The sequence below is a fragment of the Fusarium mangiferae genome (assembly GCF_900044065.1).
Source record: "Fusarium mangiferae strain MRC7560 genome assembly, contig: FMAN_scaffold001, whole genome shotgun sequence".
Taxonomy (NCBI): Eukaryota; Fungi; Ascomycota; class Sordariomycetes; order Hypocreales; family Nectriaceae; genus Fusarium; species Fusarium mangiferae.
Window position 1 is genome coordinate 790,794 of NW_024573921.1, and position 23,623 is coordinate 814,416.

The window sequence follows — 23,623 nt, forward strand, 5'->3', positions numbered from 1 at the left end:
ATAATCAAGTGTTGTCCTCCGTGTCTCATAAGGCCTAGGAATTGTGTTTAGCCATGCATGTCGTTGAATCGAGGCTGGCGGCTGGCGGCTAGCTAACATGAGCGAATGTTGTGTGGCTGACAGCAACTCGCTGCTGAAAGTCTACAGGACTTGGAACGCAATTCGATCATGGTCTTATTTCCGCACTTGGGCCGGGACTGCTCAGGTTTCTTGGTTCAGTTATGGTCTAGCTTTTCTTCCAAGTTTTGTCAAACTCTTCCATCCTTGGACATGGAACTTGCCGTCATCGGAGAAATCAGAAAGGCGTCTTGTCGATCGGCGAGCAGACATTCCTACATACAATGATGCCCACTGCCCAAGTGTTGAGGAATGATCAGTTGCTATTATTGCAGGGATTTTCCGGCATTTGATGGTCCAGTTGGTGTCGGCAGATGACAACTGTAGCGGTTCAAAAGCGCTACAACAATTGGATCTAATCAAAACGGCACCGAACTCAAATGCTGACGACTTACATACATGCACAACCGTTACCGTCGGTTGACATTTGCCACCTCTAATCGTCAAAGCTGAGGCATGTGATAGGGAGTGGTAGCGCAATACACTCATTTTTTCTCAAGTGTCCATAGGTACTAAGACAGAACTGAAAACGGTGGGAGTTACATAAGGTAGCGGTCCGTTCTCAAGACACTATCTACCTACCTAGGTATCTACCTACTAACCCATGCAGGGTGCAACGCATTTGCCACATTGGAGGGAGCTGTCAGAGCCTTCTTTCTTCATCAACAACAGCCTTGCACAAGTTTCTTGATAGCCCACGTTCAGTGAAGTTGGCGTCGGGGTCCTCGGCTCCTCAGCCCTCAAATCAAGAGTGTTCACAGCGGGTTACGCATCGGCACACAGCTTCAAGAAGGATGATCAATGCTGATAATCGTTTCACAAGCCACAATGACCCTTGCTGCGGACCTCCCGACACCAGTGAAGACGGCCAATTGCTGTTTTGGTCGCGCCATCGGCGAATACTACCTATAACTGTAAGGCATGTAAACGGAGCACCGTCGTCATGGCGTCACTGACTATTGTGCAACAAGAGGTAAGATGGGCATTGGATGCGCCTAAAGTAGTCAAGATCAACGATAAAGGTTCTGGACCCTGGTTGACAGGCGGGTGGCGAATGCGTCAGGCAAGCAGGCAACAGTCGTCGACAGGCGCCGCTCTATCTGAGGGCCCAATAACCTTGATTGCGGGTCATGATTGCACCACAACTTGGAGGCTTTCCACATTTATTTTTGGTGCAGATTTCTGACACACAATTGCCGTACGTCGCTGACTCTTTGTTTAGCTGATCATACACGACATCTCCGCCCTCTAGACGAACACGCAAATTCAGCATCAAGTATTCTTGTTAAGAACCAACGGAGCATTTCATCCGCCAACCTTAATTAGGTCCGGGTTTTGATTCGCTACCTAGGTGGCGTCCCAGGAACCCCATCAAGGGTCCAGCTAAACACACAGCGGTGGTAGGGCGCGCACATGTCGTTAGTCCAAAAAGCCGTCGTACGACCGGGAGCTCGGAACACTGGCCGAAGAGCAATGGCCGGCTTCTGGTAGCTGATGGAGCCAGTGTTGATGTTGAACAGTTTACTAGCCGTTTTGGCTTCCATAGTATTGAGGATGTGAGGCGCTCAATTTCGAACTCTGGAATTGACCACGAAGTTTTCTAGCAGGAGGAGTTTACCTATCTACCTATGACTTGTGTTTGATCCAGGATCGTGAAGTGGGATGGTCGATCATCCACTTACGGCTGTCCTGAGGTCCCTAGACAGGCCCAAGAACAGCCATGAGATTACCCAAGTTGTCAGGACCATGCGAATGTCTCCAATAAGACGCTAGTGTCACGGGAGGCTGGTCGCCCCGGCGCACTAGTTGAGAAAAGTTGGTGGGTGATGGAGAATTAAGAAAACGGGATAGATCGACATCCACGAAAAGGACTGTTGGAACATGACATTTGTTGTTACTTACGCAACTGATTGGAAGCTCAGAGGCGACAAGGATTTCGCCTAGGAACGTCACTTCACTACATACCATACCCACTGCCTCCATATTGCTGTCGGGCTGTGACGTCGCGATTTTCAGGTACTGTCTTTTGGTCTTGCGAATGGCAAGGGAATTGGTATTTACATAGCAAAGCTAAGCTATCCATGTCAGCCATTGATCAAGAGCTACCTGGGGCCCCAAGCAAAGAATTGTCAGCCGAACGCTCGGATCTGAGGGGAAACTGTGGTTCTGGCAGGATATCTACTAAGTCCAGAAATCCAAGCTCAGACGAGAGTGCAAATTGTAACCTGCTCAGTCATCAAGATCAGCGAATCATTCATTATACAGCATGCGTAAGACTCTGCCATGAAAAGTGCCCACGGCTAGTGGGTTCGTGTCCTCTCTCGTGCAAGCAGAAGCGAATGCCGGCGTGGAGCTTTTTAGGTCCAAGACAGTAGACCGGGCTAGGCCCTTCGGCCCTCAGGAGTGGTTCGAAGCCCCGTCGAGGATGGCCTAACTTCAGTGTTGCGAGATTCGAGGAAAACCAGTCAAAGAGCGCCGGAGCTCGCCCGGATAGAACGCCACATGGAAAGGCAGACTGTTGAGCACCCGCTGGGTTGCATAGTGGGGGAAGCAATGGCTCGTGAAATTCAAAATGCCCCATCCTTAGTGCCCGTTTCCTCACAATCACGTCAAACTTGACAGCCAAGTGAAGCGAATTGAGTTCAGAAAGGATACGTACATGCTGGCAAGGCGACTTGGCGGGTCTGTCGCGCGTGTCGATCAGATCTCAGGGACCTCCACCCTGCCGCCTCGGCTGTTCCCTGTATGCAGATCCCTACTCTGTAAGTTCATGAACAGCTGTCTGAGGGAGTGAGTGGCGATACCTTCGTACGCGTCCCTGAGTCGTTGAGTCGCGAGCGGCTGTTGCTTCTCTTTACGGGGTCACTGGCGCAGTTGGCTGGCTGTAGAGCTAGAGGCCACTTATCATTTGATGTTGGGCATGTTTGCAGATATGGTTCGAATGATTTCTGATATCGTGAGACTCTTTAGTACATTATGTATATCAGTACTTAACTTTGCAGGGTAAGGTATATTAGTACTTTAGTGAGATGGAAAACTCGATGTGTTGAACAAAGTTGGTGTGTGCCATTCTCTAAAGATTCCCATGGCAGCACTGTGACTCGGTGAGCGCCAAAATGCCCTGTAGCCTGTAGGTAGGTAGTCTTAAGCTGCTACGTACCTACCTAGAGTTAAAAATCTGGGGCAGGAACAGGGCATCCTTCATCAGTGGCGAAACGGTCTCTTCCTACCAGCGGGACGGGGAGTTTTACGTTCCCATTCCATCTTGTACGGTTCCTTCAGCAAAAAACTCTGCTTTGCTTACCCAAGCCAACGTACAGTACCTTGCCTACTTACCTAGGTTAGTACCTAAGGTTACCTATGTCAGAAGTCATCAGGCCCGTTTTATGTTTCATGACGTTTCAAGCCACCAGCATCATTGACAACCTACCCTCCATGCACCAACCATATCCTAGCCCTGTCCGACTTGGGAACGCAATTGTACATCATTCTAATTACAGAATCCAAGTCATTCTGATGACGGTTGGAAACAAGGAGACATCAGACGACATGCAATCGGCAATGCAGCTGGCTACAGACACATGCTTGGGTGCATATACGTAAGTTAGTAGGTGCTGTAAGCAAAACCGCTATTATCCACGAGACCCTCTAAAAGCATCAAAGACCTTCTGATTTCGGAGATTGTGCTTTCTGGTGGACCCCGCTATCGTCCGTTTTCAGGGACCGTTGCCTCAAGACGCTGGGTTCGCTCGCAGAGCTCGACGTCGAAGAAGCCATTCCCCACTGGAACAACAAATTTAGAAGTCCAATGCGAAGTACCGCATATCATATCACGGTTAGGGCATTTCTTGGCGTCGAAATGGTCTTGTCTCCTCTGCCATCGCTTCACCACTACGGAGTACATACAAACTATAGTTAACAAGGTTTTCTCTCCACCCTTTACTATTCGAACCCCCCCATCCCTGTCATCCGGGTTGGGTCCTGCTGTGGCTGTTCTTCTTGCACCTTGTTTCCCTGCTGCCGGCGCCGTTGCTCGGCTCGAGCTTCACTCTCCAATCACATTTCTCCGTGAACTCTTGACTTCATTCTCGTTGCGAATCTGTGGCACTCGGTACCTGAATGTTCACCAAGATGGTGGGCGCATGGTCGGTGGCGGTAATGGATAGCTCAATGTTGCGACCTCAGCCACCACCGTCTCACCGGATGGTTGTCTTCCTGAACATAGGTAGACGTAGACTATACGTGCGACTTTGTTGGAACTCCCCAGTCGAACAGGGGAAGCTGCCAATCTGTTCCAAGGTCGTGCGTGCTGTGAATGATCTATACCTGTGCCGTTGCCAACATGGGCCTCGCTTAAGTTCAAGTATCACCGATGGATTGCGGCCTTCGTGACTTGAGCATCGTGTGGCTTGACGGCTTGTTGTTGCCGTTGAACTATCGCTCTCCTTTACCTCTTCTTGTCCAAGCTCTCCTCTCCACCACTTCCCTCCACTCACTCCTCCACCTATACGGCCCTAACAAAATCCCATCTGAGAGCTCGACCAACTTGGGATCGCCCATCGTATTTCCCATCTATCTTACCCATCTGTAGCCCACACCCCCCATGAATCTATCACACTAGCATCCCTTCAACTGACCTCTTTTTGGCCCTCTGTCCCTCTTAACCCTGCATTTCCTTACACTTCCTTACCTTCCAAGCCTTCCTTGAGCCCTAGCTTCGGAAGCTTGGACTATTAGCCACTCGCTATCTCCGTTGTTAAAGCCTCTTGTGTTTAATCGTTGGCTTAGGTTTCGCCCCTTGCCCCCCCAAAGCTTCTCAAGCCTCGAAAGTCTTTAGGGACCGTTCCTCTCCTGAAAGCTCACAGGTTCAGGGGAGCTAACTTTGTCAGTTTGCATTTCTGGTAATCTTCATTTGTTGCTGAAACTGGCATTGCTTGTTGCCAGCCCGCAAAGGACGACCTAGTGTACCTCCAACGTATGGGCAAATGTTTTCTCGACTCATCTTGAGTCCCAATATCTCCTTTACCGCTATACTTGTTCATCGCAGCTGATTCTTAGTGTCGCGGGTCAAGTCCAACTTTGTGGCTGATCGCCGACTTCGAATAGTTGTCACTGCACCTCAACACTACAACACTCTCCCAGCGGTTCCTGGGCTAACCTCATATCCCTGTTACGCCATAAGGAAACACAGCCAAGCCCCATTTTCGATCTCGTTTTATCATTCAGCTCCTTTCCCTTCCGAACTTGGCATTGGGTTAACGGGTGTTCAACGACTTCGCTAGTTTCCCCGTGGGGGCAATAACACGCCTTTCTGAACAATTCCTTATAGGAACTGTATTTACTTCCGCCGCCACCTTGTCTCTTGATCTACAAGCAGATTCAATTATATACAAAACGACAAATTTGTGTCTCCTTTCAGTCCTTTGTTGGTACGAGCTGGGGTCTTCATATATTTCCCCCGCCCACTGAGCGCTATCGTCGGCTCTGACACACAATCGGCCACAAAATTGCTCGATAATTTCCCCTCTCTACCCTTTCTTTAATACCAGCCAGTCAAATCCACCCGAGAAGCTCTAGGCGGCTGCTTTGCTGCATGAAAAAAGCCCTGTTGACTTGTGACTTCGGCACGATTAGCAGGCCTCCCAGTGTTCATCTGAACAATCACAGCTGCCAGGCATCAGATTGTTGCTGTCCTTTCCTCACTCCAACAGAGAACATATATAAGGTATTATACTGCCCTTCAACAAACTTGTTGCTGTAAACTTGCATCTGAGTTGGAGGAGTTGCTAATCTGATCTGAATCAGCACTAGGTTATCTCGCAACTTCTATCAGAGTACCACCAACAGATACATCAAATGGGAGATATAGCTAGCGCCCAAGTCCCGGATGTGGGAGCACTCGACCAAGATACTGCAAAGACTGTCAACACAACCACATCTGGCGATCCTATGCCACGTCAAGACGAGCCTCGAACTACTCAGGGCCATGAGTTCTCTTCTCAAACTCAAGAGCATTCCACCGTTCCTCAGCACGCATTCTCAACACAGTTCGATATGTCTCAACCCTCTTCGGGTCCCCGCCCTGGGCCATATAACATGGCCCCTATGACCAACGCCCTCCCTACGATGAGTTTCCGCCCTGGACAGTATCCTCAAAACGCTCACCAACGCATGAATCCCGCGGGATCTCCACCTATGATGCAGCACATGTCCCAGTTTCCTGGTCATCCACCACTCCCAGTCCCCGGCCAAGGTTACTACTTACAGCCACAGGTCGCACCGTACTATGGAAATCAGATGCAGCACGCACAGGCAGCGAACATGATGTCTCAGAGGCACAACATGGCATACTACCCCAACCAGATGATGATGGGCTCTCAGCAATCTCCATATTACTACCCCCCTGGACCCCAGTATCAACATGCCGCGCATCCAGTTCCGAACGGGGTGTTATCTGGCCACCATGCCGCTGGCAGACCAACAACCAGCGACCCAAGGGCGATGGCACAGACTGCAGAGTTGAGTGGAATACATCCACAGGGGATCAAGCAGGGGCAAGGTAGGACTGGGAAGCAATCTCCCAACAAAACTGAGCTAAAGCAAATCTCAGATGGGATAGAGAGGCGAAAGAGTGCTGTTCGGGGCCCTCCCAGAAAGCCGCGACAGAGTGGTAAGCTACTTACCTCGATGACCGTCAGTGTCGGCTAAACTCTTGAATCAGGACACGCAATCTGGATCGGCAACCTTCCTCCGCAAACCGACCTCATGAGCCTCGTCCACCATGTATGCAAAGAGGCTGTAGGGTTAGAATCACTGTTTCTCATCTCCAAGAGCAACTGTGCATTTGCCAATTTCAAGGATGGGGAAACCTGTACTGCAGCTCAACAGAAGCTACACGATTCGAAATTTCAGTCGGTTCGTCTCGTCAGCCGGCTCCGCAAGAGCACAGTGGAGGGTGCAGCCGGTGTAACAGCTCCAACTGGTCCTTCGGTGGCTACAACAGTAGTCAAGACGGATCAGGTTGCAGACAAGTCACCATCTCAGAGCGTGATTCAAAGCCCGGCGTCCGAGCCTTCAGGGACCGTCAAGCTTGGAGCTGCCGGCGAAAAGACGCCGCAGAAGGACAAGTTCTTCATTCTCAAGAGTCTAACGGTGGAAGACCTCGAATTGAGTGTCAGCACTGGCATCTGGGCTACGCAATCTCACAATGAAGAAGCATTGAATAATGCCTTCAAGGTACGCTGGTCTTTGCGCAATACTCTTGAGCCAATTGTCAGCTAACATTTCCAAACAGGACGCTGACAGTGTATACTTGGTCTTCTCGGCCAATAAATCGGGAGAATATTATGGGTATGCTAGGATGATATCGCAGATCAACGAAGACCCTGCGGCAGCCATCGAATTTGCACCCACGGCTCAGGCAACGAGCGACCTTGACCTCCCGAAAGCCATACCGACCGAAGCGAACGAACAAGCTCCCAAGGGGCGTATCATCGACGACTCTGCCAGAGGCACTATCTTCTGGGAGGCGGACCGTGATGATGCTGATGCCTTGTCTGATGCGGAAAGCGAAGCATCAAGTACCAAGAGCAATGCAGGGGACGAGGGTGCTGCCAAGACATGGGGGAAGCCTTTCAAACTGGAGTGGCTATCCACAAGTCGACTACCTTTTTACCGCACGAGAGGATTACGCAATCCTTGGAACTCAAACCGTGAAGTAAAAATTGCTCGAGATGGTACGGAACTAGAGCCTTCAGTTGGACGAAGACTTATTGGGCTCTTCAACCGCGCGCAGAACGCAGAGGCAGTCGACGCCGGCGTGCGGGCTTCCATGGTCACGATGCAAGGCTTCGGGCCAACGCGGCCATACGCACAATGAGATGCGGAGGGAATTTGAGACAGGTTCTCGAGGCGATACTCCTGCTGTTCAGGCACTTTAATGCTCTTGAAAGCACACTTGCCGAGAAGATAATTCAAAGATACTGGAATATGGTTTGGGATCTATGCTGGACATAGTTGACAATTCACGACGAGCAAGGGTCATCAACGACGGTTGTAAATGTAAATGTAACTACACGGCAGTTTTACGTCTCATGATTATATCTATTCGAGTTTTCGACGTATTTTTAGCTTTGGTGGTGATATGGTCCTGAATATAAGGATTTTGAGTTGTATTTAAGAGGTTGCTGCAAAGCTGTCAAGCTAGCTGCAAATCATATCATGGATCTACCATGCTACGTACTTGCGTCAAACTTGATCAACCTCCACTGCCAGACCACCTTGGTAGATCACGGATCCAGGTGGCAACGGAAAACGCGGACTACAAGATTCCGTCGACGCCCGTCAGCGGATCGCAACTAACTGAGAGCCCGAATTCCATCGGGCATCATTTACGGTATGGTTTCGGTGATTGATGAGACAAATAATGTTGGCGTGGTCAAGGGAAAAAGAAATGTGGCAAGGCTGTGGCTGAAGATGTTTGCTTACGGGGGGGTGATTAGAACGGTAATCTGATAAAACTGAGCACCTTTGGAGTACCTGGTACCTCAAATATAGCGCTAACGCACGCGCAAGGAACTGGCAAGTTGACTTTCAGCCACTGGAGGTTTGGCCTTTTCTGACCCAAAGCAGCTGAGGTTTCTGGGGTACCTTAGCTGCACATGGATGTGGTCCAGAACGTCATGGACTACGTCATGATGCTAGATGGTCTAGACCCTTCCAAGTGGGTAACAAAAGAGATTCGTTAAACACCAAGAGAGTTGTACGACATGAATACTTGATCACTTTGCCGGGTACTCATTGCCCCCATTTGTCTGACTATTTCTAACTATCTCCCGTCCCGTTTTCTTTTTCTCCAATGCCGGACCCCACATTGATATTTGGATCGATCCATGGAGTTTTGATGATGGAAGTGGTGATGATGATGATGTGCATTGAATCCCAATCACACCTTGGCCACCTACATAGATCTATCTCACCAAGTGGCGAGAAGTTGATGGCTTCAAGTCAATCAACCTTGGCTACCTACGAATGTACTAAATCATGATCGCAATGCTACAGAACAAGTCAAGTAAGGCCAAGCCACAATGAATCATTCATTAAGAGCACCCGAACAAGATCCCGTTTGCCCCTGTTCACTTTATCGCTAAATTACGTCATTTGTCATATCAGCAGAGCTGGGGATATGTATTGTCCCTGGATTTGCCCATGATATCTAACAAGTATGGCCTTTTTTGTTGTTAATTGTTCTTCTTGACGAATTCATATCGATGGGAGTACGACTTGAAATATTATTCTTATTTTACAGTTGACTGGGTCACGTTGTAAGTAAGTCTATACATTTGAGTGCGTCTAAGTGTATCTCTTTGCCTCTACCCACTCTTTCCTTTTCACCACTCCCTTTTCACCACGACATTCTACTTACATTACTACAATAGGCCTCCAGATTATAAGCCCTTTGCCTACCTACGATAAGAGGGTTTCGACTGCGACCGAACTTCACGAACGTCTGAGCCTTTGATGTAACGATCTGTCACCGAACGTTGGCCTTCCCTCGCTGAGCCTTACACCTTTCGATGCGGTGCACCTACAACATTCAGACCTCCCTCTCTGGTCTACACAATCATGCCTATGCCTATTAGCCACGGTGCACATATAGAGTCCAACTCAGATGTCCATTTCGACCTCTCCAGGATCTTCTCTATATTCTCTGTCTTTAGCTGCCACTCTTAAACGATGTTCACCACTGGCTCCTCCGCTAGGGTCGCTATCCTCTCACTTCTTAAGCTGGGACTAGTGTCTCATATGCTGTTCCATTGTCTCCAGTACATCGACGTGGGATATGGTCACCATATTGAAGATAGTGTCTTCTGGCTCCAGGTGACCAATGTTGATACCACTCGGTTGAATCCTGGGTTGTTTTCTCAGCAAATAGTTCTTGATCTGAATGCATTCTCAGTCCAACTTCTTCTGGGACTTTCCAGCACAGGAACACTAATTGGTTGAAAGCCGCTCATTTTCAATTAGGCACAGTGTGGTTGGGTCCTCAACCACTCATCAGTACTCATCATCGACACATTACAGCTCAAAGACTTATGCGTCATGAGCTTGCACTCATCCTAGGTCTGTTCTTTTGGGAGGAAATTATTTTATATCATCATATGCCTCCGAATCTTCCAGTGAAGGTATGATCATAAGGTGGGAGCATCCTTCTTTCCTGCTTTAACTACACCTTTTGGCTTCTGTCGTCTTTCTTATATAAGGCACCAAGTGCTGAGAATATCAAATAGATTCTTAAGGTACGAAGTTAGTAGTAGTTAGCATAATGAAGGGTATTTCATCCATAAATGCTTTATCCCTGCTTATGGGTATTGTTTCGATTCAGGGTAGCTCCTCAATATCTGCCTATTGTCAACCCAAATAATTCTAAATACCCAGGCCTCTATATTTATTGCATGTTCGCTACTTGGGTAATTATATTAGCATATTCTGTAATTGCTGCGTGATACTTACTACAGGAGATTCTTTAGCTCGGCGTTGAGGTTATGCAGGTTTGAAATAAGCGGTCTTTGCAGAGGAGATATAATATAATTCGGGTACATTGTGGTAGCTCTTGAGCAATATGGTCAAAATTAGATAAATCGAGTAAAAACTACATTTTTTATCACTTCTAATAACGTGATGTTTTTTATTTAGAGGTAGTGGCTGCCTTGAATTTTTACATAGCTAGGTGTGCATTCAAGTGTGGAGTTGAATATAACTGTTGTTATTAATGTTAAGGCATTGTTAGTGATGAAAACATTAACAACAAAATGACCAGTCTTGAGCCCTATACAAGACGAAGATAAATCTCCGACCAGAACACTTAATGGATTAAAGCTACCTAGAATATGTAACAGAGAGGATGTTGAACTATAGCGACTATACTTATTCAAGCATGATCTAGCTTGGTATAGGGTGATCAGAACTGTAGTCAAGCATATTATGTCAGCATTCTAAACGCTTGGACCATCTTCCCCAGACATTGGATTCTATCACAGTGTACGGAGTACCTTAGCATTCTTCGATTGTCCATGGAACCGATAACTGATCAGCGTAAAGCCTCAACGAATTCATTGGCTTGCTTAAGGTCGGGTAATATTTATGGTACCTAATATGACCAGAAGTTTCCGTGACTGTCAGAAGTCAAGGGCTGTGTTGCTGCTGCTATATCGTGTTTACGTTCCCGAATTGGAAGGAAGATTCCACCATGATCCACCACTGTCCAGCAGCTTCATGCAACCACGAGCAGCCAACAGACTCGCGATGGCACCTAATTTCGTATGATTTTGATGTCAACATCACGTAGTAGTCCTCGCTTAAGGTTTGCCAATGCTTCTATAGGCCTCTTTCGCAGTCGTGCGATTTCCAGAACCTCCAAGTGGTAGGTTCCATCGACCTTTCGCGATAGGTAAGGAAACTCCTATCTCGATCACATCTTCCTCATCAATAGGTATAAAGCAAGGCTTTTCTCCCCCCCCAAGCTGGACTTCATTCTTCATCAGAACACACACACAAGGAAACAAGCACAAGCGACAACAATATCCACAACACTACAACTCTCTGCACACTACAACCATCTCTCTTCCACACACACACACAAACATCAACGCAAACACAATGGCTTTCTTCCCCCGCAACTTCTACAACTCCGATGCTTCCTTTACTCCCCTCTTCCGTCTCCTCGACGACTTCGATAGCTACTCTCGTCAGGGACAACAGAACGGTGGTACCCGTCGAAGCGGCCTCACCCACTGGCAGCCCAAGTTCGATGTCCGCGAGACTGGCGAGGCCTACGAGCTCCATGGAGAGCTCCCCGGCATGACCAAGGAAAACGTCAACATCGAATTCACTGAGCCTCAGACCATGACCATCCGCGGCAAGACTGAGCGCACATACACTGCCGGCACTCCTCCCGCTGGCCTCGTCGAGGGCGCCCAGTCCCAGGGCGCCATTGCCGAAGGCGAGGGGAACGACGAGAACAAGAACTCTCACCACGCCACGGTTGAGGATGAGGCCGAGGCCAAGGCACACGAGAGCACCGAAGTCACCCACCACCAACAGTCCAAGGAGGTTGAGAAGAAGCCTGGTGATCAATCCAAGTACTGGCTCACCGAGCGCACCTTCGGCGAGTTCTCTCGCAGCTTCAACTTTCCCACTCGTGTCGACCAGGACAACGTCTCTGCCAAGTTCAAGGATGGCATCCTGAGCATTGTTGTTCCCAAGGCCAAGAAGCACGAGTCTCGCCGCATTAACGTCGAGTAAACGCGACAACACACCACAAGCCGGAATCTTGATGACGTTGTTATCCAGCTCCCAGATTTCACGACAAGTCAAGATCAGTAATGACTCATCTTTACGACTTAAGCATTGCATGGATCGGTGTTTGAAGGTTTCTTAGCATGAAATAGCATTGTAGGCCTAACTCGGCCATTCACTCCTTGTACAACAGCAACTAATAATTCAACTGCTTTTACAAACAACTTCCCAAATATTCATAAAAGTCCAAGTGACATGTTCAGCCATATCTAGTTGTCCGTGAATATATTTAATGCGATATCTACGACGTTGTTCACTCCTTAACACTGCCATAGTATTAGTTACACCTAGACTACCTCCTAAGGGTCTATACCGCAAGCGACATAATAATCCAGGTAGGCTTTGCAAGCCAATGGATTCAGGATTGTAGTTTTGGGCAATTTCATCAAGTGTCAGAAGTTTCTTGCGCCTTCAGGCATGTGCTTGCTATTAAATGCTCTTACTAGGATGTTAGTCAAGACAGGCAAATAGACAGGGGGCCCAAGGTCAGCAAACGAATAAAATCTTGAAATCATCAATAGAAATTCGGTTTTTGATTATATGACAAGTTCATGATCATCCTATATCAATCCAGTTAAGAAACTCTACATCATGTGTAAATAATTCTCAGAAGCGTTGGCTTCGATCGAAAGATAATGGTTATTCGCTGACAGACTAAAACCCACCTTTTCCGTTGACCAATTAAGAGTCGGCTGTCATAGAAATTTCCATGTCAACCGGCGACACGTGATTTGGCGTAGAATGGTGGCGCTGTTGCCTCCACACTAAGGTAGGTAGACGCGACCGCGATTTCCTCCTTCACCCCCTCGCCCATTTCTTGCAAATTTCTAGTTCACCGTACAGTCTGTGAATCATCGTCTTTGACTGATACAATTCAGGAGAAGGACTTAAGAATCACAATGAGTGAGGAGTATGATGAGGCTCAGATGGGCGAAGAGGGCGGCATGCCTGGCCCTGGTGCTCCAACGCCACTCTCCGCGCTCGAGGTAAACTTCTGTCGAAACGCAATTGTGATAAAGGCTGACGCTGATTGATCCATGCAGGGAATTGCTGGTTTGACGAAGCGAGATATTCAGCTTGTCATTGATGGAGGCTACAACACAGTCGAGTCCGTGGCCTACACGCCGCGTCGAGTGCTGGAACAGATCAAGGGTATCTCAGAACAGAAGGCGACCAAGATCCTGGGAGAGGGTAAGTGTCTATCGGATCGGATATATCGGGGAAAATCACTGACAGTATTGCAGCCTCCAAGCTCGTCCCCATGGGCTTCACTACAGCCACGGAGATGCACCAGCGTCGCAGCGAGCTCATTTCTATTACCACTGGATCCAAGAACCTTGATACTCTTCTTGCTGGTGGCATTGAAACAGGTTCAGTTACTGAACTGTTTGGTGAATTCAGAACCGGAAAGAGTCAGATCTGCCACACACTCGCCGTGACTTGTCAACTACCCTTTGATATGGGCGGTGGCGAAGGAAAATGCATGTACATCGATACCGAGGGTACATTTCGACCAGTCCGTCTACTGGGCGTTGCCAACCGATTTGGCCTTTCTGGCGAAGAGGTCTTGGACAATGTTGCGTACGCACGCGCTTACAACTCTGATCACCAGCTTCAATTACTCAACCAGGCTGCAGCTATGATGTGTGAGACCCGATTTTCTCTGCTCATCGTCGATAGTGCGACATCGCTCTACCGAACAGACTTTTGCGGTCGCGGTGAGCTCTCGAATCGACAGACTCACTTGGCCAAATTCATGAGGACCCTTCAGCGTCTGGCAGATGAATTTGGCATCGCGGTTGTCATTACAAATCAAGTCGTGGCTCAGGTCGATGGTGGCCCAAGTGCCATGTTCAACCCTGATCCAAAGAAGCCCATTGGTGGCAACATTATCGCTCATGCCAGTACAACAAGAATCAGTCTCAAGAAGGGTCGTGCGGAAACACGCATTGCCAAAATTTACGACAGCCCATGCCTGCCAGAAAGTGATACTCTGTTTGCCATTGGCGAAGAGGGTATCGGTGACCCGGCCCCAAAGGACATGGAGAAGGATTAGACGATAGCGGACGACCTTGCATGTTTGTACGATCACTGGAGTATATGGTGATGATTCTTGATATGATTGCTGGCGCATAACTTAATGGTTGTTTCATGTGTTTTTCTTGAGATGGATGTTACCTAAATGTTAGAGGATAGGGTGGTTGGGATGAATAGCTGGAATTCTCACCAATGAAAACAAGTTTCTTTGGAGCAAATCCTCCCAAAGAAAGAAATGAAATTGACGCATGATTAGCAGTGCGTAACTTTGATGCACTCAATCGTTTATCCTACCTTAGTACCTACCTACTAATGTACCTATGTCGGCAGTGTTGCAGTGACCAGTACCTAGCTGATTGCCTTTTTAGGTTAGCGTGGGTCGCGACTCTGCCAGAAATTCTACAACGCGATTCCGCTTTGTTAACAACCTTAGGTATCCATCATCACATCCAACTCAACGCCTAGTACTCGAACTCATCTCGTCACGCTCGACTTGATTCATGGGGCGAAAATGGATCAAGTTGATACCCAATATCTCTTCAAAGAGACAAGAGTGAACCTCGACCCCCCTACTTCTTCTTCTGTTGTCACGATCCGAGTACCCTCGAATTCAATACAGAGCCGCAATTTTCGAAAACCGGTGCGCGAGAACACAGCAGAAGATGAGACGACATTTCGAACGAAGAACCTAGCCACTGCCTCTTCTGTCTACCACCGAATTTGGCATGACACACCACGTAGCTTCCTTTGGAGGATCTTGGAGGACGGCACTCTCCTCAGCATTCGGGCTGTTGATGTTTGCAAGAAGACACAGGCGACCGATTCTCCGCTTGTCTTGAACTTCCACTTTTCAGTACCTATTCAGCCAGGATGCGTCACATTTTCGGACCCCGAAGAGCACGATTCCCTATGTGTTTTTGTTCTCGACCAAGCATATCAGCTGTATAGCTTCACCCTTCGGCCAGATTTGTTCAGGAAGAGATCGGCCGTCGATGCTGGACTTTCTGACCTCGGCAAGGTCCAAGCGCCGGCAGGATTGGGTTTCAAGCATCCTCATCGCATGATTGCTGTGAACGCGGAGACGCTGTTGATTACGGTCAATGATGGGGGAATGATTAGGCTTGACAAGAACAAAGCGCATGAGCGTGAGTGCTATTGGGCTAGTGATGTCAAAATATGCCAATGCTAATTCTTGCAGTATCCTCACTCGTCTGGAAGGAGTCGTTCTTTAACGTCCAGGGATGGGCGCAGAATCTCCGAAGTCTTCTTCCTTTCCAAGGAAAACACACAATCAAGAACGGCAAGATCAATATGGAATACAGCTCAGCCACGTCGATTCAGATCACAAGTTTCGGAATGGATGATAGTCTCTTTGCGATCACAGTCTGTCTCGATCACAGAATGCGAATTTGGAACATCAACGATGGCCAAATTCTTTATACAGGCGATATTCTCAATGCTGAGAGGAACCCCCAGGAGATTGGAAAGTGGGCTATTGATCCATCACAGACGAACCTAGTACAGATTGTTGGAAGGGGCCGAACTAGTAGGATATGCGCAACCTTCTCGCCCATCGGCGCTGGAGAGTTTAAGTTCTGGAAGATCGTCGCAAAGGATGCGCAGACCGTCGTCGTCGAAGACATCTTCCCCAATAACGCCTTGGTTCCACTGACACCATCATCCTCTGATGTGTGGACACTCGCTGATTTCGCTCTCTCTTGTCCTGTAGAGGGCGCTATCCAACTCTGGACTCTGTGGAAGAACAACATGACGTATAGGGTGCAAAGGCTCGAAGTGGATCGTAAGAATATCTCGCAGAGCTGGGAGGAGAACTGGGACGGCGTCTATGCAGATAATCTCATACAGGCTGCAGAGAGTTCTGGCCCCTGGGATCCTACTGACGTTACAGAGAAGTGGCTCCAGCTTATCCTGAAGCCTGGTCAGTTTACGAAATCGACCTTAGAAGCAGCATTATCGATTTATGAGCGAGGCTACGGAAAATCAGAGACCGCTGCCAAGGCTCGAGGGCTGGCAGAGTCGATTTGTTCGATACTAGGGGCTGCTGCAACGCTAGATCGAGGTTCTTCGGGCGCTATGGAGTACGAATCCTTCCGCGCATCCAGTGAGACCCAGTGGTTGAGGTTCTACCGCCTGTTGCTCGAATTGGACAAGCAACGAGGAGAAGCGCTCGGGTTGACACTTGACCCCTCTACAGGAATGACTTGGGTTGTCTGCGCCGACTTCCTCTCAGCTATTCGTGAGTGCAGTAGCTTGGAGCGACTGTACCATAACCTCACTTCTCCTGAGGAAGACCACGTTGCGCAAACGGCTCTAGTCAATGCAGCTTTGAACTTGGTTGCCGGGTTGCCTGATCACCTGGTGCCGCTCTGCCATGCTGCACTACGACCTGAGCTGTTTGAGGACTCTTCCAAGACAGGCCTCGAGCGCATCTCATGTTTCTACGACAAGTCTGGATCTTGGCAAGGCATCACTGAAGATGACTGTAGCCAAGTTGTCGATGCTCTTGGCCCAAACTTTAACATAGTGACAGACGAGCTTTACACCGATGTGATGAGTCTAATCTCTGCACCAGAGGAAGCCAAGTCACGGAACTTACGTCACCCACTTACCGACTTTGGCAGGAAACTGGTCGTCAAAGCCGTCCAAGACAGTATTGAGTTGCAGCGGAAGGTTTACTTCAGCCAGTTGATTCTTCTCGTCCACATGGAGTATGAGCACGATAACGAGGCAGAGGCTCTTCACAATCGTGTTGATATTGGCAACGTATTCAGACAGCTCGTCGTGGCCCTGCGACGTTTGGAGCTATTGAAATGGCTCGCCCAGACAGAAATCTCAGTGCCAAGCACCCGAGAAAAAAGTGAGAGCGGAGCTGTGAAGAAGAGCTCTGAGGATGCTCAGCTCGTAACTGCACTGGAGGCGCATGTTGGTCACCTGCTTGGTTTTGCGAACCAGAGTGAGCCACTGGCTACCAGTGTCACAGATCTCGTCACCAACTTGTGCGCTCCGGACAGTGATATTGAGATTTCACCACCGCTTGTCCAGTGCTCTCTCATCAAACGAGAGAGGGCTGATTTGGCGTTGGATCTTGCGCCTTTCTGCGACCAGAACCCCTTCTCCACATATGTCCAGGGCCGTTTGCAGCTGGCTTTGAAGGATTTCAATACCGCTGCCATTTTCTTCAGAAAAGCAGCCATTGGAATGAGTAAGTCCCTACAATTTTGCTACTGATCCCTCACTAACAGATCGCCAGGCGCTGGGGATGCTGGAAGCGACCGCCATAGTAGCGGCTTGCTTGATGACACAGAGTGGAACCTCCTTTACCAAGGCCTTGCAAAGTACTATTCGCATATTGTTGCTTTGTTCGAGAAGCAGAAGGCCTACTCTTATGTGGTCGATTTCGCCCGCCTGGCCATGCAGTTCCTGGGTACTAAGCAGGATGCTATGTTCACCAAGACTGACATGCAAAGCCGCTTGTTCAACGCTGCAGTAGCAACCTCGCAATTCGAGCTCGCACACACAACCTTGGTCTCGATTAAGGATCAGGCCATGAAGATCTCAAATCTGCGCAAGTTGATTGACAGAATGTGTGCGACTTATCACAACAATGAGCTCGTTGCTCTCCCTTTCCCCGGTCTCCAACAGGAGGTTGACGATATCCTGGCGCAGAAGACAAAAGCATCATTGGATGTTATAGAAGGATTTCCCTACCACCAGGTCCTCTACTCATGGCGTATTAAGCACGATAACTACCGTGGCGCCGCGTCGGTTGTATTAGACCGAATCCACAAGCTGCAAAGCGCCGGGGAGGGGGATGAGGCTACGGGAGAAGATATCCTCGATACGCCGGTGACAAGGCAATACCTACTGCTTATTAATGCTCTCAGCTGTGTAGACCCCAAGCAGGCTTGGATTTATGATGAGACCTCGGCTGGCTTTGGACAGAAAGATGCAGGAAAGCGCAAGGTGGTATCATTGGCCGATATTCGCAAGCAGTATCAGGATGAGCTGGACCGGATCGCAGCGATTCACAACAACCAATTTGGCTTCGAGGCGGATGACGTTATGGAAATTGCATGAATGCAGAAATAGGACAGGTTACTTTGTGTAGACTAGAGGTGTATTGTTTCAAAACTCGGACGGGCGAAATACTCAGGACATATCACCGGGACTGTTTACGGTGTATGTATTAATTTGATTTGCAGAGGAAACAGAAACTACAAATCTTGCATCATCTTGCTCTTCCAGCCTTGAAACCCGAAACGCCAGGACCCGATGCTTAAAGGACGCGCATGAAGTTGACATGGTATGTACATCAGACCAACAGCCAGGCTCTTCTAATCTATCTTTATGCCTGTGCAGCAGCCAACTTGTTCTCTGGGGGCGCAGGTAGTGATGAGGTACCGGCATTTAGAACGGGTGCGGCGTCAGGAGCTTGGCGGTATAGGATAATCTCAGATTGCTTGAAGTATCGTCGAGCATCTGTGAACGATGTTAGTTGGGTGGTTGAGACATGAGATTGGGTGGGGGCTTGGCTGACCTTCGTCGATGAGAACTAAGCTGAGGTAGTAACGCGTGGAGAACTTCTTGTTAACGTCGCGGAATGTAGGTGTTAGATCAAAGCCGCCGAGGAATAGTCGAATGGGAATTGTCTCTCCTCGCGACGGGGAACCGTCCATGATCTCGAAGCGCACCAAGGTTTCACTTTCATTATACTGGTTGGGAGCAGCGCCTGTCGTCTCTCTTCTGATGATGGACAGCTCCATGTGCTTGATCTTCAGGCGCACAAGCAAGAAGTAGATGCGCCCAACAATGACATCCTTGAGATGGTATTTGCTCTTGCTGTACTCGAACTCAATGTGTAGACAGTCCTCGATACCAACATCCATCTTGATGCTGCTGTTCATCTCAGGGGGGATGCGATAGCTGTAGACCCAGATATCCTTTTCCCGGATGACATCGGCCATACGGCGTGAAACGGTGACGCGGACGAAGTAGCGCAGCTTAACGTTGATGCCATTGTATGATTCGTACTGCTTCTCGACGTTTTTGAAGTTGAAGTCGAATGTTTGTGGGTGCTGAAGCTCGCCAGGCGCAGCGAGTTCCTGGTTGAGGGACAGAAATTCATAGTGGTTGCCGCGATCGAAGAACATTTCTTTGCGACAGGTCAGTAACTGAAGTAGCTTGCCAAACGTACGTGCGAAGGCGATAGGGAGGGCATTGCGAGGTATAGGGGTCGCGAACCTATCGTGCCGATGAATTGGACCTTGATGCCAGTATGCTCGAGTCTCTTGCCATCCTTTGGACGAACGGTGACAGCGCCCTTGACAGACTCGCCATCCATAAAGAGAGGCGCCTTCTCGCGACGGTTCTTGTCGAGCTTGACATCGACCATAGAACGCTCATCTGTATCATCGAGGACGACGTCGATATCGACGGGAGTCGCGAAAAAGTACGACATGGCGGGCGATTTTGTATGTCGTCTGCCTCTTGCCCCAAGTGCTCTGTTGATAAGTGAGATGAGGCTATGTTTGGCGCAAGCTTTATGATAGTGGGATGGCTGGACTGGGCTGGGCTGAGCTGGACCGAGCTGTTGAGGAGAGTCGGCGCTGACGTCGGCCGGGGAGACAGGGGACCGATGAAGACCCACCGAGCTTGCCGCAGTTACCTTAACAAGGCCGAACGACTTGATAAGATATGAATGTGATCAGAATTCAAACATGAATACAGACAGGAAAAGAACAGATAATTTACCGAGACTGTTGATTATTACTTCTCTTACAGTAAACAGTTTGTATATTTTCCTACCATAATTACCGATGTTCTGCTTATAAAACTGGTGTTCTTCATTGCTAATAGATCTAATTGGCTCACAGCTTCCGCACTGGTCACGTGAATTCTCCACCAAATTCGCTCACGTGGAAAGAGAAAGCCCTACGCACTTTCCATGTTCTTCCCGCACAAGAACTCAGAATTTGTTTCGCCTGTATCCCTCAACACCGATATCAACTCACAGCCGGCAGGATGAAGTACATTCATTCCCAGGAGCTCCTTGAGATCCCCGAGGGGGGTACGTTGCGCCCTGTTTCATTTTCAAGTCTGATATCCTCGCCGTCGCTCGAATAATTTGGGTATCGGTCCCCTCGAAAAATTGCCAGAGCTATTCGCAAATGGGGGCTGCACATCAACACCAACAATAAACTGCGCCCACAATGGGAACTCTGGCAATTCCCGAGGGGATTATCCACGAGCGTCGAAACGAGAATCTCCAACTCACAAGACGGAAAAGCTGACTCGTTTTCTCTATATAGTCAAGGTCAGCATTAAGTCGCGAATTGTCACCGTTGAGGGCCCCCGCGGCAAGCTGGTCAAGGATCTCAGCCACCTGGCCGTCAACTTCACCGTCCCCAAGAAGAACCAGATCTCCATCGAGATCCACCACGGTGTCCGCAAGAATGTCGCTACCCTCCGAACTGTACGAACCCTCATCAACAACCTGATCATTGGTGTCACCAAGGGCTTCAAGTACAAGATGCGATACGTCTACGCCCATTTCCCCATCAACGTCAACGTCTCCAAGAACGCGGAGACCGACCTGTACGAGGTTGAGATCCGAAACTTCATCGGCGAGAAGCTCGTCCGCCGAATTGTCATGCAGCCTGGTGTCGATGTTGAGGCTTCCACCACCCAGAAGGATGAGCTCGTCCTCTCTGGTAACTCTCTGGAGAACGTGTCGCAAAGTGCCGCCGATATCCAGCAGATCTGCCGGGTGCGAAACAAGGATATCCGAAAGGTAGGACATAATATCACACTGTCTCTTTTCCTGACTCTTACTGATTGGCCTAGTTCCTTGACGGTCTGTACGTCTCCGAGAAGGGCAACATTGTCCAGGACGAATAAGCGCGGGTACGGACACGGATCTTGTTTCTTTTGCGTTTCTGGGTCTCAGGAGTGGCGAAGGTTCATCGTTGCATGTCATGTAGCAAAAAAAAGGGCTACAAAACAAATTTCAAAAAAGCAAAGAGATGATGACTCTGGTGCCGACAAACACTTGAATCTCGCCAACGAATCGAATCGCATCTGTTCATTCGTGCATGTGACCATTTTAGGAGCAAAAAAAGGGCCGGCTTTTAGACGAGGGTTCGTTTCGGGTGTTTTGCGATAAGAAGAAAAAAAAAGGCGTTTAATCATTTTCCAATGCGCACTATCTGTGCTTGGGAACTCCCACAGCGTTTTTTGTCTATCGTGAAGTCGGTTCGACAAGATCTATACTATCCAATTCGCTCAGTGGTAAAACGAGTCAATGCATAATTATTTCAGAACTTTGGTCCACGCACATCAATGGCTGTCTTTGATTGACGGGGGCAATTATGATCAAAAGTTGCATATCAAGAATGAGGCTCGCATTTACATTAGAACGTGCCTCGTCAGTATATTCATCTTTTATATCAAACTCGTAATTTTACTTCTTGACTTTCATTGTGAGTCATTTCATCTAGTCTTCCTTTCAATTCCTTTCGTGACGTGATCTCTTGAGTAACAAAAAGCAGCAGCATTGACCATCCATGAATGCGTGGGTAAAATAACAACATCAATGATGAAACGGGGTAAATGGGGGGGAAATAAAAACCAGAGGCCGCAAAAATATCAGCAGAATACCATAATATGTGAACAACCAGGAACGCCAGTGGCCTTAATGTGTGAAACCGCAAGTCGAGTGTGTACAATGTGGGCTCGAATCCTTATGTCAAATGCAGAGACATGTACAGGAAGGGGAGTATATGTGTGACGAATGGGGATAAAAAGTTGAGGAGCGGGGATTTAAAGGCGTTATCGCCTGCTGTCGCGAGAGTAGTACGACCTCGCTCGGCTGTCTCTTGTGCGACGAGTGCGGTTCGTTCGTCCACCTGAGCTTGAGCTGCCTGCTGTGACTGTTAGTACGACAAAGTGATGTATCTGGGGTCGTCAGCGAGACTTACTGGGACTGGTGTAGTCGCTGTATGAGTAATAGGAATCGCTATACCGCGATCGTGACGATCCTCGAGATGAGCGCGCGGGCTTGGTGCTTGCAGGTCGCTTATCCTTCTTGAGATTGAGGAGAGCAAGGAGCGTGGCCGCGAGACCAGCAATACCGAGCCACTTCTTGCCATCCGACTTCTTCTCACGACGATCGCCGGCCGAAGAAGGGGAACCACGGCGACCCATGCCGAACCAGCCCTTGTGTCGAGGACGACGGGAGTGGGCCGAGGCCGAAGGAGGTGGTCGGCTGCCGTGGCGGGAGTATCGCTCCTCGTAGATATCGACACGCTCGCTCTTCTCCTTGTCCTTCTTGCCAAAGAGGGCAACCCAGAGACCGCGGGCAATACAGCAGAAGCACAGAAGAAGGAGAAGCGCAACACCAGCGATGACGCCGATGACGATACCAGCAATGGCACCGGCACTGAGGCCCCCACCACCAGTTCCGGTCTCGCCAGCTGAAGCACCCTCGCTAGTCTCGGTAGCCGTTGCAGAAGCCTCGGACTCAGTCTCAGTTGCAGTCTCGGACTCGGTGGCCGCACCGCTGTTGGTGATAGTGGTGGTACCAGTGACTCGATAAGGAGCCGAGTATTGGGTGGTGATCTTTCCATCAGTGGTAATGACAACAGCGGTGGGCTCCTCGTAACCAGGCTTTGCAGAGCATTGACCCATGAACGCGCAAGTCTGCCAGCCAGCACAGCAGATCTCACCGCATGCTTCTTGCTCGTCGTTCTTGGGCACACAGTCAACGCCCTTTGTAGGCTCCGGAGCAGGCTCCCAGCGGGTCATGATTGTGCTGGTATAAGTTCTGGTCTCTGTCCAGGTAGTCGTATAATCGCCGACCCAGCCTCCCTTTGCAGCGACACAGCTTGCGACTCCATTTGATGTTTGGCAGGTCTCGCTAGAGCCGCAGCAGTACTGATTGTCGGAGCCACAGGGTGAGTCGCATGCTCGTTGCAAGAGATATGAGTAATCGCGATCATGAAGACCATCTCTGGGGAGCGGCTTGGCAGAGCAGAGAGCTGCCGCAGCGAGGAGCAGCAGCGGCCTCGTCACGGAGCGCATTGTAGCGATTTTG

General features: G+C 49.1%; 7 protein-coding genes across 7 annotated transcripts; 5 read left to right on the forward strand and 2 right to left on the reverse strand.

Annotated features, from left to right (window-relative positions):
• Window positions 1–5,973: 5,973 nt before the first annotated feature.
• On the forward strand, window positions 5,974–7,996 carry FMAN_00767 (uncharacterized protein; the record flags this gene model as incomplete). Its single annotated transcript, XM_041827220.1, has 3 exons — window positions 5,974–6,787; window positions 6,839–7,353; window positions 7,412–7,996. 3 exons carry the CDS (start codon window positions 5,974–5,976, stop codon window positions 7,994–7,996), a joined length of 1,914 nt encoding a protein of 637 aa, XP_041676099.1.
• A 3,779-nt stretch (window positions 7,997–11,775) lies between these two features.
• On the forward strand, window positions 11,776–12,420 carry FMAN_00768 (putative heat shock protein 30; the record flags this gene model as incomplete). The annotated part of the gene is made up of 1 exon (XM_041827231.1): window positions 11,776–12,420. One exon carries the CDS (start codon window positions 11,776–11,778, stop codon window positions 12,418–12,420), a length of 645 nt encoding a protein of 214 aa, XP_041676100.1.
• Window positions 12,421–13,373: 953 nt separating this feature from the next.
• On the forward strand, window positions 13,374–14,530 carry FMAN_00769 (putative Rad51 homolog MEI-3; the record flags this gene model as incomplete). Its single annotated transcript, XM_041827242.1, has 3 exons — window positions 13,374–13,460; window positions 13,518–13,665; window positions 13,719–14,530. 3 exons carry the CDS (start codon window positions 13,374–13,376, stop codon window positions 14,528–14,530), a joined length of 1,047 nt encoding a protein of 348 aa, XP_041676101.1.
• A 492-nt stretch (window positions 14,531–15,022) lies between these two features.
• FMAN_00770 (uncharacterized protein) lies at window positions 15,023–18,609 on the forward strand (the record flags this gene model as incomplete). The annotated part of the gene is made up of 3 exons (XM_041827253.1): window positions 15,023–15,656; window positions 15,710–17,734; window positions 17,783–18,609. The coding sequence occupies 3 exons, from the start codon at window positions 15,023–15,025 to the stop codon at window positions 18,607–18,609; spliced, it is 3,486 nt and encodes a 1,161-aa protein (XP_041676102.1).
• A 268-nt stretch (window positions 18,610–18,877) lies between these two features.
• Window positions 18,878–19,990, reverse strand: FMAN_00771 (putative PEP8-vacuolar protein sorting/targeting protein; the record flags this gene model as incomplete). Its single annotated transcript, XM_041827264.1, has 3 exons — window positions 18,878–19,011; window positions 19,070–19,684; window positions 19,774–19,990. The coding sequence occupies 3 exons, from the start codon at window positions 19,988–19,990 to the stop codon at window positions 18,878–18,880; spliced, it is 966 nt and encodes a 321-aa protein (XP_041676103.1).
• A 563-nt stretch (window positions 19,991–20,553) lies between these two features.
• Window positions 20,554–21,429, forward strand: FMAN_00772 (putative ribosomal protein L9.e.c14; the record flags this gene model as incomplete). Its single annotated transcript, XM_041827275.1, has 3 exons — window positions 20,554–20,599; window positions 20,841–21,322; window positions 21,376–21,429. The coding sequence occupies 3 exons, from the start codon at window positions 20,554–20,556 to the stop codon at window positions 21,427–21,429; spliced, it is 582 nt and encodes a 193-aa protein (XP_041676104.1).
• A 930-nt stretch (window positions 21,430–22,359) lies between these two features.
• Window positions 22,360–23,610, reverse strand: FMAN_00773 (uncharacterized protein; the record flags this gene model as incomplete). The annotated part of the gene is made up of 2 exons (XM_041827287.1): window positions 22,360–22,460; window positions 22,509–23,610. 2 exons carry the CDS (start codon window positions 23,608–23,610, stop codon window positions 22,360–22,362), a joined length of 1,203 nt encoding a protein of 400 aa, XP_041676105.1.
• Window positions 23,611–23,623: the final 13 nt, after the last annotated feature.